Source organism: Dipteris shenzhenensis, chromosome 20 (genome assembly GCF_047967505.1).
Source record: "Dipteris shenzhenensis isolate YYH24624 ecotype China chromosome 20, Dip_SZ_1.0, whole genome shotgun sequence".
Lineage (NCBI taxonomy): Eukaryota > Viridiplantae > Streptophyta > Polypodiopsida > Gleicheniales > Dipteridaceae > Dipteris > Dipteris shenzhenensis.
In genome coordinates this window covers 12,518,326-12,533,639 of record NC_141615.1, presented here as the reverse complement: position 1 = coordinate 12,533,639, position 15,314 = coordinate 12,518,326, and the positions used below count along the sequence as shown (strand labels likewise).

Genomic DNA, 15,314 nt, shown 5'->3' with positions numbered 1-15,314 from the left:
CGCATTTTTATAATGTGTAAACCACTATATTCAGGTTGTTGGCATTTATCATATATATCAACCTCTAATCCTACAGCAAATTGAGAGAGTCTAAGACCTAAGAAAACACAAGAATCCCTTCTTGAAGTGCAGTTAAATTCACAAGAGTCACGAGGATAGATTTTAAAAAGCTTTCTACACCTATTGTTTTTCCTATGGGAAGAGGGGGGCCGATATGCCTTTCCTTCCCCTTCCCGGCCCATTTTGGGCTTTTTTCATCCCGTTTGGGCCACCAACAGCCTGTTTTGGTCTGTTTATTCTCTTTGGTGTACCACCCCTCTCTCGCCAGCCTGTGGGCTGTCTTCTAGCCTGTTTTGGGCTTGAAGATTCCTTGAAGAGCCCTGCTTCCCTTCCGCTCTGCCTGGGGCTTTTTCGGGTCCCCTATGCCCTTCAAAGGGCTTCTTCTGCTCCCCCCCCTTTCAGGCCAGCCTTAAGGCCTCAGCCTCCTGAATCTCCTGAGGCTGCCCATTGGCAGCCTTGAGACTTGGGGAAGTATGAAGGGATTCGGATCCAAAAGGCAACCAATTGGTCTGGACAAAGGGGCTTACATGGTCGCACCCTAAACACTGTTAGCCCATCATTGGTCATTTATAAAGAAAGAAAAATTCCTATCTTTGTCCAGCTTTTACCAAACCGACCATGTGGACAGTCAACCACGTGGCAGGCTGGTTGTCAACCAGCCACATGGCAAGGCAGCTCGACAACAACTACTGGTCAATTATCAATTTGGAGCTGGCTGCCTATCTAGGCCATCTCATGGCCTGTATAAAGTGAGGGCTGCACCCTAACTCTCCATATCTCATCCCCGCACTTCGCTCCTGCATCCCTTGGAGGGTAGACCTGACTTCAAGCATTGTGCTCAGCCTTGCAGCACATTGTCCTTCACATCTCCCATCTCCAAGTGTGCAAGGGCATCCAGTAGGAAGAAAAGGGTGGCTATTTGATTGTGCATTGAAAAGGAACTTACTATTACAGCCTGTTTTTTTCCCTTCTCTTGAAATAAACTTCTATTTAAGTATGAAAGAAACAAGAAACTCAAGCATAGATACAAATATACCTTTGTAAGACTAGAACATATCCAATCGTACAAATTTAGATTTTTTGTTGTTCGAAAGTCCAAAAAGCTACACAGAAAATAAAAGAGATAACAAAAGAGAAGAAAAAAGAGGTAAATCAAGAAATAAAATCTTCCAAAAACAGGAATGAAAACTCTCTCTCTCTCTCTCTCTCTCTCTCTCTCTCTTAAAACATAAAAAACTAAATGGACCCCTTACAATTATGTACCGCATCCTTCAAAGATGCAAAACTACATTCATAACTTAGAAAGCACATGCATACTCAATCAAACTCTCTTTTGAAACTTTCCCGCTTTTTGTTTTCAGCTTATGTTCAATCATTCTAAACATGCCTAAGGCCAATATGCCATAGATAAAAGACGTCATATCTAAGATTGTGCGTACTTTTTCCATTATTTTTCTTGGATTATACCTCTTGTGTATTAGTAAATGGATCAAATTACTACATTGAGTGATGAAAGACTCCTTAGTTGTACAAAGGCGGGAAAATCTATGTAACTGGGAAGGAATGACTCCATATTTTTCCAAATCATCCTACCGATAGATACATCCTACAGCGCAGGAAAACCAGATTCAAAAAGTTTTAAGCAGATGATAAACCTGAAAGTATGGCAGGAAATGCCACATCATGCTTGTGATCGTCTCAAAAGAAAGGACAACCCCTCCACCCTCTAAAAAAATTAGTCTCTTTGGCCAAAGCAGAGCTAGAAGATCCATGCATCCTTGACCAAATTGGCATCAAGGTCTGTACAATATCTATCAAAACACTGGCCATGGTATGAGCTGGATGGACCTGGTTACCACCAATAGCCTCTATGCATCTGGATCTCCATATGTGCGAGGCATTCATGCTCACTACAATCTCCTAGCAAGTGTCCACGTGTGCAGGTCTAATCTCCCAGAAACTGTCCACGTGTGCAAGTCCACTTTGAGGGACAGGGATGGCATGAAGTCGACAGAACTACACACAATGGTGCCCCAACCTCAAGCTCAATAATTGAAAGGTCAGGCCACTGAACCCTAAGTAATGAACGAAGTAGAGGAGGACAACCTGCCCATAAGTTCTGTTATCCCGGTCCAAATGCACATGGCCTATCTGCATGGACAAGAGGGATCAGCTCCAAAACAGTTGTACTTCAGAAAGCACCCATCCACTTGATAGGTCTAAGCTGTCCCCCATCCCTAGGGCCCACTCCAAAGTGGTAGTTGCATCTATTTTAGCAATCCTCCTACCACACCCTCTGAGGTGACTAGTCATATAAAGACTGTGTTCTTCAAGAAGGTCCTTGAAAACCTTCCCACAATCCATAAATGAAGCATGAACTCTCTCCCATCTGGACCACTACATATATCCTGAGGCACCAAGACATCTATCAAGCTCATCCAATATAAGATCAATCCACAAAGTTATTATAGCCTGTTCTGACACAATCTTATTTGGGTCTACATTGTCTCTCCTTTCTGTCTCAGTAAAGACATAAAGGTGGGACAGACACCTCTAGTTCCCCCATGGGGGTTGTCCTCTCATGTTGATTTCAATTCTTCTTGGTCTCATAGGCTTCCACACACGCTAATAAACCTTTCTTTCTTTCTTTATTTCTCTCTCAGTGAACTCATCTTGAGCTTAAGGTTGCTTCCACTGCAAAGCTACTGAAGCTCACCCTCAAACTCACTCTTCAGATGAACAGTAAGCTCTGATACCATGTTGAAGTCTTATACTGAAAGGAAGGCTGTAAAAGGGGGAAGAACCGGACCACGGAAGATGCTGTTGAAAAGCCATGCACAATGCAGCCTTGGTCGAAGGCCAACAAGCTGCGATAATGTGGGATGATGGGGGTGCCTGGGCTTTGGCTTTGTGTTGAAGTAAGCCTCTGCCTCAACTTGCTACATTATCATATTTCATACCCTTAGGAGGTACGAAATATGTGAGAGTGCAGCACATAAAGGCCAAATCAGTATCAAGAACACCTTTGAGGACTAGGATGAAATCTTTCCTTTCATCACATAGCACACGAGCATAAGATAGCACAGTTGCCTAGAAGTCCTAACCAGTCTCCCAGCTCTTTTGAAAAGACCTCAGCCACTGGCTGAATAATTGTATTTATGGGTTGAGACACTCCACCCAAAGTTTCCAGGGGATATTTGTAGCTTCAGTGGTTCGCTTCCTTGGAGCCTCACTGCATCCACAGGATCCTTACCCATACATGACGGAAAAAGAAACCAGGGCCAGTCACCGTATCAGAGATGTCTCCAAAAGGACAACAACAAATCTATAGACATCATTAAGGCTGCTTTTCATAAGATTAATATTAGCCAAAAATAATTTAACAAGGAAAACATTACCTGTATGGATAGCTTGGTCATCAACTCACTTGCAGTGATGTCAAAGGGTGAGACATCAAAATCTCCATCTCCACCATTGTAATAGTCAGCACTAGAAATTGCTGTAGAATTCTGCAGCAAGTATGCAAAACTTATTTCAAGATTTGAATTTGACTTGAAAAATGCTCAATTCCTTATCTCACCCTTTTGATAACCATAATTTTGTAACTTTGAAATTGAACATCACATGAACCAAGACAATGGATCTTGTCTAGAAAGCATCAAAAGAGTATCTAACTGTACTCTCTATTGTAAAGGTTGACATTCCTCTCTTAACTTTCTTGAATTTCTAGTGTAAGGAGGTTGAGATTGTTTGTACCGCAAACTTTTTTAATCGGGCTTGACCATCTGAATCAGAAATTTTGTTTGTATCACCAAAAAACTGAGCAGATGAGATTGACTTTGCATTTGCAAACTTCATTTGTGCTTCGTTGCTCTCCTCTACCTGCAACCAAACTACAATTTTGAGCATCAATCTTCATCATCAAAAGCAAGCAACACTTCTCAAATGTCTTTCTGATTGTCTGAATAGTAGCGAAGCTAATTGTACTCATTTCTGTCTTGCAGTTAAAGTCCCCTTTCTGAAACTTTTATATACCTTTGTAAGACTAGAATATCCAATCGTACAAATGTATTTTTTGTTGTTCTAAAGTCCAAAAATATTTTAGGTGTTGGGGCTTCTGCACCCGCATAAGACAATTCAATGTAGTTGAACAGCTGATCACCACTTGGATGACAATTCAAAGAATTTGCATGTCCGCTAACGTGATAGAAAAATAAACCTTTGTAAGGTCTAAAATATATCCAATCGTACAAGTTTAGATTTTTTGTTGTTCTATAAGTCCAAAAAAATTTAGCAGCTGGGGCTTCTGCCCCCGCATAATATTATTCGGTGTAGTTGAACAGCTGATCACCACGTGGACGAATCTTTGTCCACATGGACTATTCTCCCACTTTGCCTTTTCAACATAGCAAGAGACATACCAATCGTTTGAATACTATTCCAAGGTAAGATGTGAAGTAATAATAAGACAAAAGCTGATGCAATAGTTGAAGAGGTTTACCATGGATCTGTTCTACCAATCTCCATCCGAGGAACAACGAATGCAAAGCAATAAAAAATCATTGCACGAATCTTGCCTTGGCATAATGCCCCTATCCCCCAACTTGCCAAGCAAGGCCTTGCAGTGAATGTATAGGTCAATAATATTCACCACACCCTCATGCGTAGGAAGTATCATAGTCTCTCAAGCCACCCTAGCTCTAGTAAATGCAGATCCATCTAGCCCAATCTCAAAAAAAACCTGATAGGCCTCTTTAACTCGGCAATACAGCCCCGTGAGTGGCACCAACATGAACAAAGAAACTAGGTGGTGACTAAGACCTAGTTGACCACAACCACTCTTGAGGCTCCAATCTAGTAGAGCTTCAAACTAACCTCTCTAACACTGGAGCAAACTGCTGCCGGGAGGAGATACCAATGCCAACTTAACAATACCCAAGTAAATCCAAGCCAGTTAATATGGGCTCTTGCTACAAGATGAAAAGTATCCAAAAAGAGGTAACAATCTGTCATGGAGCATCCAAATAAGCTGTGATGTCATATTGACATCAGCTCTTCATACTACCTGGCCGGGAGTTTCAAGCCAAAAATACCATCTAAGATCTAAGGGATAGGTTATTACCTCCGCCACAAACAAGTAAAGAAGAGAAGTAAGAGGGAATCCCTGCCGAACTGATCTAGAAATCTGAAATCTGTCCCCTCTTATACCTCTAATGAGAACCTAACTGTGGGCTGATCTGTAAAGTAGTAATACCCCTCTAATCCACGAATTTTAGAGTCCAAGATGAAGTAGGGTACCCTCCAAGAAACCCCAATCTAAGCTTTCTCAAAATCGAGAAGAAGAATAGCAATATCTTAGCTAGTGTGCTTGGCACACTCAAGAGCCTTCCAAAAAGAGAAACTACCAAAGATACTCCGGCCTTGCACAAAGCCCATTGCCTCTCGAAGGAGCGAATGCATTTGAAGGTTGATTGCCTTGGCCAAGATTTCATAAGTTGTGCCAAAAGTATAATCGGCCTCCATTGTGTGTACAAAGTCATGTTCCCTCCCTTGAGATGTGAATAATGAGACCCTCAAAACGTGAGGAAGGCGTAAAAGTAGAGTCCCAAATGCCCTAGAGATCTTTTCTTTTTCAATGAAAAGATTCTAGTAAGTAGGAAGATATCTCTAATTGCCTTGAGCCTCTGGAGCACGAGGGTCCAGCCATGTGTGCGGGATTTGGGGAATTAAAATTTCCTAGTGGGTATTGTAAATGTGCGCCCAGTTACTAGGCAATTAATTCCTAGGGCCAAAGTGTGCAATAGGGGGCCAAAAGAGTGGTGCAATCAAAAATTACTAATTTTAGCACTCAACACCAAAAAGGGCAAAGGGCCTTTCTTTTGAGCATAGGAGGCCAAATTCAAAGCAAGAGGAGAGAGAACAAAATTCGCCACCTACTAGGAGCTACCAGCAGCGCTCTAGCTCCCTTGTGATTTAATCTGTGGTGCATAATCAATTCACTGTGTATACTGTAATTAAGTGGATCCTACCACCCTTTACGTTGTTAAGGCTGGTTTCAAAATAGTAAATACAAAATAGAAGTCGAGACTCTCGAGTCAAGTACATGGTATACAGGAAAAAAGAGAGAGTCAAGCTTGCCGCCTAATGGTCTACAGGAACAGAGGACTCTGCTGAGCCTCATCATCATCCTCGACCTGGGAGTCATCACCCTCATGCTCAGCCTCAAGAGCATCCTCTGCATCACTGTCGGAGTCCTCATGTGGTTGAAATCCAAGATACGGTTCAGGAGAGCAATCTGCCATGAGCTTGTTAAGCAAACGCAACTTTACATTAACAAATACAAGATCATTTGCCTTCTGAACCACAATCCTGTTTCTCTTTTTTGTTGCAATGTTCCCAAAATTACTCCACAACCACTCAACGGGTGAAGAGCTAGCCCCCTGGCTGAGTATACAAATGGCCATACCCTACAAAAATGGAGTATCTGCCCCATACTCGTTCCACCAACGAACGGAGGAAATCTTGAACCTATCTACCTATGCATCCTCCGATCCAAATAACCCTTTTCCTTGCCTATAAAATGACAGCTCCTCCCGCACCTTCCTCCTACAATATACACTTCGGACAAGTCGTCTCAATATCTGCTCCCATCCTTGCACCACCTCCTTATCTATTTATTGCCCCTTCCCTTGAAATTTTGGATCCAAAACAAAAGCTACAGCCTCTAAAGGTGAATGATATTCCATCCACCGAGAGGTTGCAAGTGCCCTAATCTCCTCCTTCCTCCTTCCTCCAAGCATTGAAATCATCAATGCCCTGAATAGTCTCAATCATCCTATCCAGCCCTTCATACACCTTCCCAATGCAAGGACTATCCCCATCAATAAGCCTCAACATCAAAATAATAGGCTTTGAAACCCAAAGCAAGAGGCTAACATCATCCCAGAATATGTCATCCAAGACAATGGTCTTGCATCTCTAAGCCCCTGCAGTGCTACGCTCAGCACTCACTCGAAACAACAAGCTGTCTCAATTGAATTTTCAGCTTAAAAAGACGCCTCAACATGATGAAAGTATATGCAAAGCGCGTCCCAGAATACTTCAGGAGATTCTTGTTTGGGGATATCTTGCAAAAAACAGCCAAGATGTAGTGGCGGCGAGTGATGAAAGAGACAACATGATTACCCATATCAAAGACAGGATCCAACTTACCAATATCCTTCAGGAGATTATTTAGCCCATGTGCCATTCAAGGAGTGAAGGTAAGATGAGGGTACTTGCCCCGTTGGCTTTCTCACTATCCGAAACAAATTGGATGACCCCCTACATAATAAATGGCCTCCATCCAAATGCTAGCCAACCTCTCGGCTGACTTTCTCGCCTCTGAATTATCAATAGCTTTAATGAAAAAGCCAGCCCCTCTGGAGTATGCAATGATGCTCTGAATAGAGCGGCTCATAGTGTCACTTCATCCATCTCCCATCAATGTGACACTGCATCTCAGCCATGTCTTTGATGGGAGCCAAAGCATGCTCTATGGCCGTCTCCTCTATCACCAAGATCGTGGTGCGTTGCGCCTCACATGAGGGGGTAGTGTAAGATGGACCAAATCATGCAATATCCTTCACCATATCAATGAGGATTGCGGGCCTTCACTATGGGCACATCTTCTCCATAAAAGAATCAGCCCACGGGCCTTCACTATGGGCACATCTTCTCCATAAAAGAATCGGCCCACTACTGCATCAACCTATGCCCTCCTCCCAGGATGCCATGAGGCCACAAGGGTAGCTTGCACAACGCTTGGAGCCGTGAATTGGCAGCCCCTGAAGGTGTGGATGAAGCTCTACTCCCGAAGGAGGAGGCAAAAATGGAAGAAGCAGGAGTTGCTGCAACTGGGGCTGGTGGTGGCACTGGTGGTCAACCTCGAGGATCAAGAATGGTAGGTCGCTTGTTTGCCTCCATGTCCAATTTCTCTCCAAGTGCCACAAAACGTGCGTGCTCATGATGATCGGGAATATCAAGGCAAACAATTAATGCCATGATTTGGAACTTTGCATAGATGAGCTCGCACTCGGTCTGCCCCTCCACTTTTTACTTTCTTACAAAAGCGGCAAAGCCACTTGCATTCTCCTCCTCCTTTCGAATTGTTGTACTTGGACACGGGATCCATCTCATTCCACCACTCGGATTTCTGGTCCGTGTCAATGCCTCTTGGAGGAGCCATTGAGTGGGCTAAGAGAAGAGGGAGGGAGTATGGAGAGAGGAGGGGGGGGGGGGGGGGGGGGGGCGCTGTTGGTGGAGACTTGGAGAGGGCTAAGCAGTGGGTAGTAAGAGAAGGGGGCTGACAGGAGTGGAAGGAGTAGAAAGGACTGGAGAAGGAAGTGGAAGGAGAGGGGGCTCAGTGACTATGTGGAAGGGAGTGGAATGAGATGGGGTTGAGTGGCTGAGTGGCTGAGTGGAAGGGTTGGAGAAGGGAGTGGGAGGGGAGGGGGCTGAGTGGAGAAGGCAGTAGAAGGAGAGGGGGCTGAGTAGAAGGGAGTGGAAGGAGAGGGGACTGAGACTTAAGTAGAAGGGAGTGGGAGGGGAGGGCGCTAAGTGGAAGGGGGTGGAGAGTGGAAAAACCCACTAACAAGCCCCGTCGTCACGGCGGGAACACATTCCAGCCGCGTTCTAGGAACGTTCCCTGTTGGAGTAACAAGTGGGATTCAACAAGTGAAGCAAAAGGGAGGGTTTATTTAAGAGAGATAAACCCAATATATAGGCACCAATTACATCTAGTGGTGACATCACATGTGAGCTCAGTAGAGCATCTAGATCCACAAATCTCTCAATCAGTTCCAAGATTCTCTCAATCACACACCACACCTAGATTCACTCAATCACACCTACTGACACCTATCCAGGCACACCATGTGTTCACACACTCACATGCATCATCCCATTACATCAATTTGTCCTTCATCCCCCCCCCCCACAAATTGATGACCTCAACCCTAGCAGTAGTCCATGGGAAACTTCATGGCTTGCCCACATCTAGTGGCAACACACATGATCCACAACCTGGTATTCACTCTAGTTGCATCAGTAGTAGACTCATTTGGGCATCCTCATCCCAACATGATCTCACTTTGACTTTGGTCTTTTGGTTTACAATTGGGAGATAGACAATGATTATGCATGGGAATACCCTTAGATCCAGCAAGGTAAAACATAAGACTAACAATCATTTGAGGGGGCCATCCCAAGGCAGAGAACCCTTATTGACCACACACACAAAAATTCTAAATTGAAGATGTGGGAAAATTCCCCCCTTTGATGACATATCTTGTCCTTTTCCTCCTTCTCTTCCAAGCTACCATAGTGTGAGGTTCATTGTCATTGGAGAGGTTCTTGGTGTAGCAAATCTTGTAACTCCTTTGCTCTTTGTCCTTCTCCACACTGTTTAATGTACCTTGCCCATATTTTGCAATACAAAATCCTTGTAGTCCTTCACCTTCTTTGAGTGTCGAAGCCTTAAAACCATTTTGTGAATTCTCTGGACTGAAGAGGGTCTTACCACTTGCCATGCAAGGGCACTGTCTACTCTTGTACAAGAGGTGGTCATGATTGTATGGCAAGGTATAGTAAATCAAATACAAGCTCATTTCATACATCATGAAAGATGTTGAAACCATAACTATGGCATCTTCAAAGTACATTATCTTCAATATTCAATATAAAGGATCAAAAATGCATTCAACCTTCCAATGCTAACAGTCAAAGATCAGTTTGACTGAGATTCAGTCAACACATATAGTCAAACTTAGTCAAATCTGCCAAAAATGGTCAAGCTTCATACAGAGATCTTAGAGGCCAAAATTGAGGTGATAGAGAGCAGCTCTTTGAGGGCATTTGGTGCATAATAAAAGGTCTATTGATGGAGAAGACCTACAACCAAGCTTGGGCAAAGAAATGCGTCAGGTCGCCATAGCCAAGAGCTTCAATCCCAACTGGTTTTTCCGTCAATACGCCTCAGATAATGGACCATTGGCCTTCAAAATTCATCAGCAGCTTCCTAATGAGGTCGCCCAGCAGCAGCTCAAAGCATTTGAGCAATGGTGGCTCCAGCAGGCTTAATTTCACGAAATGGCGCCGGCTGAAGAAGGAGGAGGCACGGGCTGTAGAAGCCTCTATCTTCTAATTCCTCCTAGCCAGAGGTTCACCTCATCAAGAAGATACTTGAGCTGAAAGGGCGCGGGGAATGGTTCAGAGATGAAGGAGAACAAGCTCAAGGAAATTTCGTGGAAAGAAAGGGGAGAAAAGCTTCAAAATCCTTCATTGTGAAGAAGATGATGAATTGGCACTCAAGGAGGTCTCAAGGAGGATGAACCAATGCTCTAATACCACATGTTGGAGTAACAAGAAGGATTCAACAAGTGAAGTAAAAGGGAGGGTTTATTCAAGAGAGATAGGCCCAATATATAGGCACCAGTTACATCTAGTAGTGATGTTACGCTCTAGCCGAGGTAGCATGACCTCGGAAGAATCAGTCGACATTTCCCTTAAAGGATCTATATTTGTAATATATTTGTTTGCGCTTCATGTAAATGATCGGGAGGGGATTAATGTCAAGGTTCTAGGTGAGGGTTGATAGCACCAGACTAGGTGGATCTAAGGCTAAGGGTCTAATGCAAGAAATGTGCCTAGGGGCAAAGGAAATTAAAGCATCCCAAGAGAGGGGTGAAATGTTGCATTAGTGAGGCCCTATAATGATGACATGTGGCATCTAGATCCGTCTAGGGAGATGGGGCTTGTTGAAGCTAGTGAGAGGTGAGAATGAGTTTTCACGTATGTTTTGAATTCGAATTCTCTGTTAGCTCTCACGTTTCAGCAAGAAAGGCTGGGTGGAATGATCTACAGTAGGAAATAGAGAAGGTAGTTAACAATTGGTATCAGAGCCAGAAGGCTAGGTGAGAGAGAGGATCTAGGTGACGGAAGATCAGAGCTCCAGGAAGAGATCAAGCGATGGACGAATTTTGATCTAATGATATGAGAAGTGCATCGTGAGCGTCAATCGAGCTCTCTTGCAGCGTGATCTAACGGAACGGGAAGGGGTTCGTGAGCTGTGACAAGAGCTACGAACGGTCTATTGTTTGTTGAATCGTAATGAAGTCGAAAGCATCTCCACACTAGGAAGTCGTGTATGAAGGACTGGTCGTGGATTTGCCTGTAGATAGAAGAGGTGTGTAACAAGGGTGACGACGTATCTGTTTGGTGGCGCTCCCGCGTTGGCTTAACAGGAGCTCGTATTACGTGAGACCTGCGAATCGATACGTGATCGACGAAATTGGGAGGGGTTGCTGCCCATGACGATGAACGATGTGGTGGTCCTCCCGCACTGTTCGTAGTATCTGCTCGGGCCTAACAGGGGCTCGTATGATATGTTGCGTGGCTAACTACATTTTGGCGCACTTACAGTCAGAGCCTCCAAGGTCGTGTAGGCAAAGATTACGGAGGTTACGGAAGACCTGTGAGACTTTTTAAAAAAAACAGACGATCAATGTCTGTTCCGTCGTAAATCCTGTGCCTACGTTCTCTGGCTCATAGTAAATTTTAACCTATTTTCCAACGCACTCACAGTCATAGCCTTTTAAGGCCACGCAGCGGAGACGGATTCCAGATAGAGGAGCGTATCATTTGTGAGCAAGCAGTACGTGGAGGCTGCAGGCTTCGGGAATTCGAGTTTATGGAGCTGAGACAGGAGTGATTGACCAAGGAACTTTCTTTGGCCTTTCATGATTTAGTTTTATTGATGCTCCGCTTGCATGAAGAGGTTTTGTTAATAATTAGTATGCATGAAGGTTTGATGCTGTAGCAGGGACAGATTATGCTTGAGACTATGCAATGCCTGGTTAGTGTGAATCTGGGATTGCACGTATTCCCTAGTATAGGGAATTGTGTCAGAGTGTCAGTACACTGAATTGTGTCAGTTTGTAAATACAGTGTTCTAGCGGTGTTTTAAAAAAAACAAAAAAAAACAAAACAAAACACCCATTGAACTAAATGGAAGCAGAAGAAGGGGCTTCCAGGAGGGACCCTGGTGAGTCAGGAGTCCGGCCGACCCAGCAGGTGTCGCGCCCAGGAGCTCACACCTTATCTCGCAGGATTGCATTACTTGAGGATGCCTTGCAGCAATTATTAGCGCAACAGTTACAGACAAATGCAGGGCAGTCTGAACTTAGGAGAGCAATACATAGTATGTCTGCCAGACCTTCTCGAGAGGAGAAAGGAAAGGCTCCAATGGAACCGGAGTCTAGTGTCCATACGGTCGAGCCTAGGAAGGCTAAAGTACCAAATATTGCCAATTACAGGCCGAAAAAAGTATTCTGGTCGGATGAACGACCGTAGTTCTGATGTCATTGAGACCTGATTACACAAATGGGACAAGGCGTTCGCCATTTGTGAAATCAGGAATGATATCAAGAAGATCCGCGAGGCCACCCACATGTTTAGTGAGGCAGCGGATCGGTGGTGGATTAAGCAACAAAAAGATGGTATAGCATCCACTACCTGGGAGGGGTTTAAAAGAGAATTCAGGAAACACTTCTTACCTCCTAACGAAGCATCTCGAGCTTGGGATCAATATAGGAACCTTCGTCAGAGAAATTTATCAGTGGCAGAATACACTGAGAAGTTTCGAGAGAGCGTAATGAAGGTCGATGAACCCCTGCCTCAATCAATCCAAGTGAAAGATTTCATATTTGGATTGAATGATCGGATAAAAATGGAAGTTCGGGCTAAGTACGTGAACACGTTAGATGATGCAATAGCCATAGCCCTGAACTATGAGGATGCCAAGGGCAGCAGGCCAAGTGGGTTTGCACAGGTCGGAACCCAATATGGGTACCAAAAGAAATCTGGGTTTAAGAAGAAATGGATTAGTAAAGGGAGTGGTTCTCAGCCGAGTGGTCAAGCCAAGCAGGCGAAACCAGCTGAAACTCCTAAACCAAGTACCACCATTGGAGTGAAGAGAAAAGTAACCCCAATGGCAGCTCGGGCTTGGTCAAAGTCTCCCTTAAACCCAGAACAATGAGAAAAAGCGAGGAGAGAAGACTTATGTTTCAGTTGCCTTCAGCCTCATTAGTGGAAGGATTGTCCACGTAATAAGGATCGTCGGATGGCTGAGATGGTAGTCTCAGAATGCGACGTGGAAATAGAGGGAAGTCCCAGAGCGGTGCAGATTCAGCTAGCGAGATCTTCTCAGAGGTCAGTACCTTGTTTGTTATGTGTGTCTGTTGCTAAGCTAGTAACAAGTGCACCTGATAACATCCTATCTAAGCCCGCAGCAACGGGGTATACAACCTTTAATGATAGGGAGTTAATTAAAATGAAAGGGCAAGTGGCCAATCATGATGTCATTGTGTTGTATTAACTCCAAGCTCGTGAAGAGGCTGAAGTTAAAGACAAGTCTATCTGACTATGCATATACAGTCAGGATGGCAGATGGAAGTTCGACTGAAGTATGGGACCAAAGGGTTACCCAGTTGGAGCTTCGTATTCAGGACTATGCTGAGAAGCTTGATTTCGAAATGACCAAGCTTGCTCATGCAGATATAGCCCCGGGTATGGCGTGCCATTGTAGAAAGAATCCAGCCATTGATTGAAAAAAGCACGTATATCAATTCAAGATGAATGATGTGCTTTATGTCTTACGAGGTGAGAAAGATATACCTCAGGGACCGTTGGTTTCCGTGATGGAAATCCGAAAAGCTCAAGAAGAGTTTTTTATTCCTTTGCACAGCATCGGTAGAGCCGGTTGATGATTCTTAGACTAGCACTGATGTTACGCAAAGTGGTGAGATGCAAAGCTGGCTAATCTTATAACAGAGGAGTTCTCTGAATGTTTTAGGGATGAACTACCTTATGGGTTACCTCCAGAGCGGAATGTTCAGCATAAGATTGAACTGATTCCGAGGGCAGAACCTGTAAATAGACCTCCCTATAGAATGAGTTTTACTGAAGAGGCGGAAGTGCGTAGACAACTGGAAGAATACCTAAAGTTGGGGCAGATTCAACCAAGTTTCTCACCTTTTGCTTCGCCAGTGATATTAAAGAAGAAAAAGGATGATACGTTTCGCCTCTGTATAGATTACAGAGCATTGAATAATATCACTGTTAAGCACAGGTATACGATGGCTTGGATTGATGATTTGCTAGATGCATTACATGGAGCCGTGATTTTCAGCAAGATAGATCTTAAGTGTGGCTACCATCAGATCCGGATTAGAGCCGAGGATGTGCATAAAACCACTTTCAGAAGCAGGTTTGGTCATTATGAGTTTTTGGTAATGCCCTTCGGACTTACCAATGCTCCAGCGACATTCGTCATGCTTATGAACGATTTACTACGTCTGTATATCGGAAAGTTTGTAGTACATTTTATTGACGATATTCTACTGTTCAGTAAAAGTATTATTGAGCATCGTGAACACTTAAGAATAGTATTCAGTACTTTGAGGAAAGCCAGTCTTTATGTAAATAAAAAGAAAACTATACTGTGTATGGTTAGGCTTAAATATTTAGGATTCATAATTACTCCAGAGGGGGTAGAAATGGATCCAAAGAAAGTGGCTACGATACTGACTTGGCCAATCCCTCAAAGTCTGACCACGTTGCGATCATTCTTGGGATTTGTCCAGTTTTATAGAAGGCATATCAAAGGATATTCCAAAATGGTATCGCCATTGACTGATCTGACCTCAGATAGAGTACCTTTTATATGGGAACAGAATCAACAAGAAAGTTTTAACACCATAAAACAAGCTGTGGTCACAGGACCGGTGTTAAAAATAGTTGATCCCCAGAAACCGTTGTTCCTGGAAACCGATGCAAGTGGCATTGCAGTAGGAGCAGTTCTCCTTCAAGAGGGAAGGCCAGTAGCCTTTGACAAGAAGCTTTCTCCCTCTCAAAGGAATTGGCCAACTCATGAATTAGAGTTGTATGCTGTTATCCATGCTTTGAAAACATGGAGGCATTATTTGTATGGTTCAGAGTTTTATGTGGATGTGGATCATGATACTCTGAAACATTTTTGTAAACAGCCTAACTTGAGGGGCCGCCAAGCTAGGTGGGCAGAGCTCATGCAAGAGTTTAATTTGACGATTCGGTACCGAAGAGGGAAGGATAATAAGGTTGCTGATGCGTTGTCTCGCATTATGCACAATATGAGTTTTACGGTATTAGAGAGTGCTCTAATGACCGAGATTAGAGAA

General features: G+C 43.9%; 1 protein-coding gene across 1 annotated transcript in view; it reads right to left on the bottom strand.

Annotated features, from left to right (window-relative positions):
- The window catches only part of LOC147889298 (putative ADP-ribosylation factor GTPase-activating protein AGD8), a 60,160-nt gene that overhangs the window by 15,324 nt on the left and 29,522 nt on the right, over positions 1–15,314 (bottom strand). Inside the window, exons 5-6 of the mRNA XM_087391494.1 lie at positions 3,817–3,942; positions 3,459–3,569 (exon numbers count right to left, since the gene is read on the bottom strand). Coding sequence (XP_087247620.1) covers positions 3,459–3,569; positions 3,817–3,942 — 237 coding nt within the window. The remainder of the gene's footprint in view (positions 1–3,458; positions 3,570–3,816; positions 3,943–15,314) is intronic.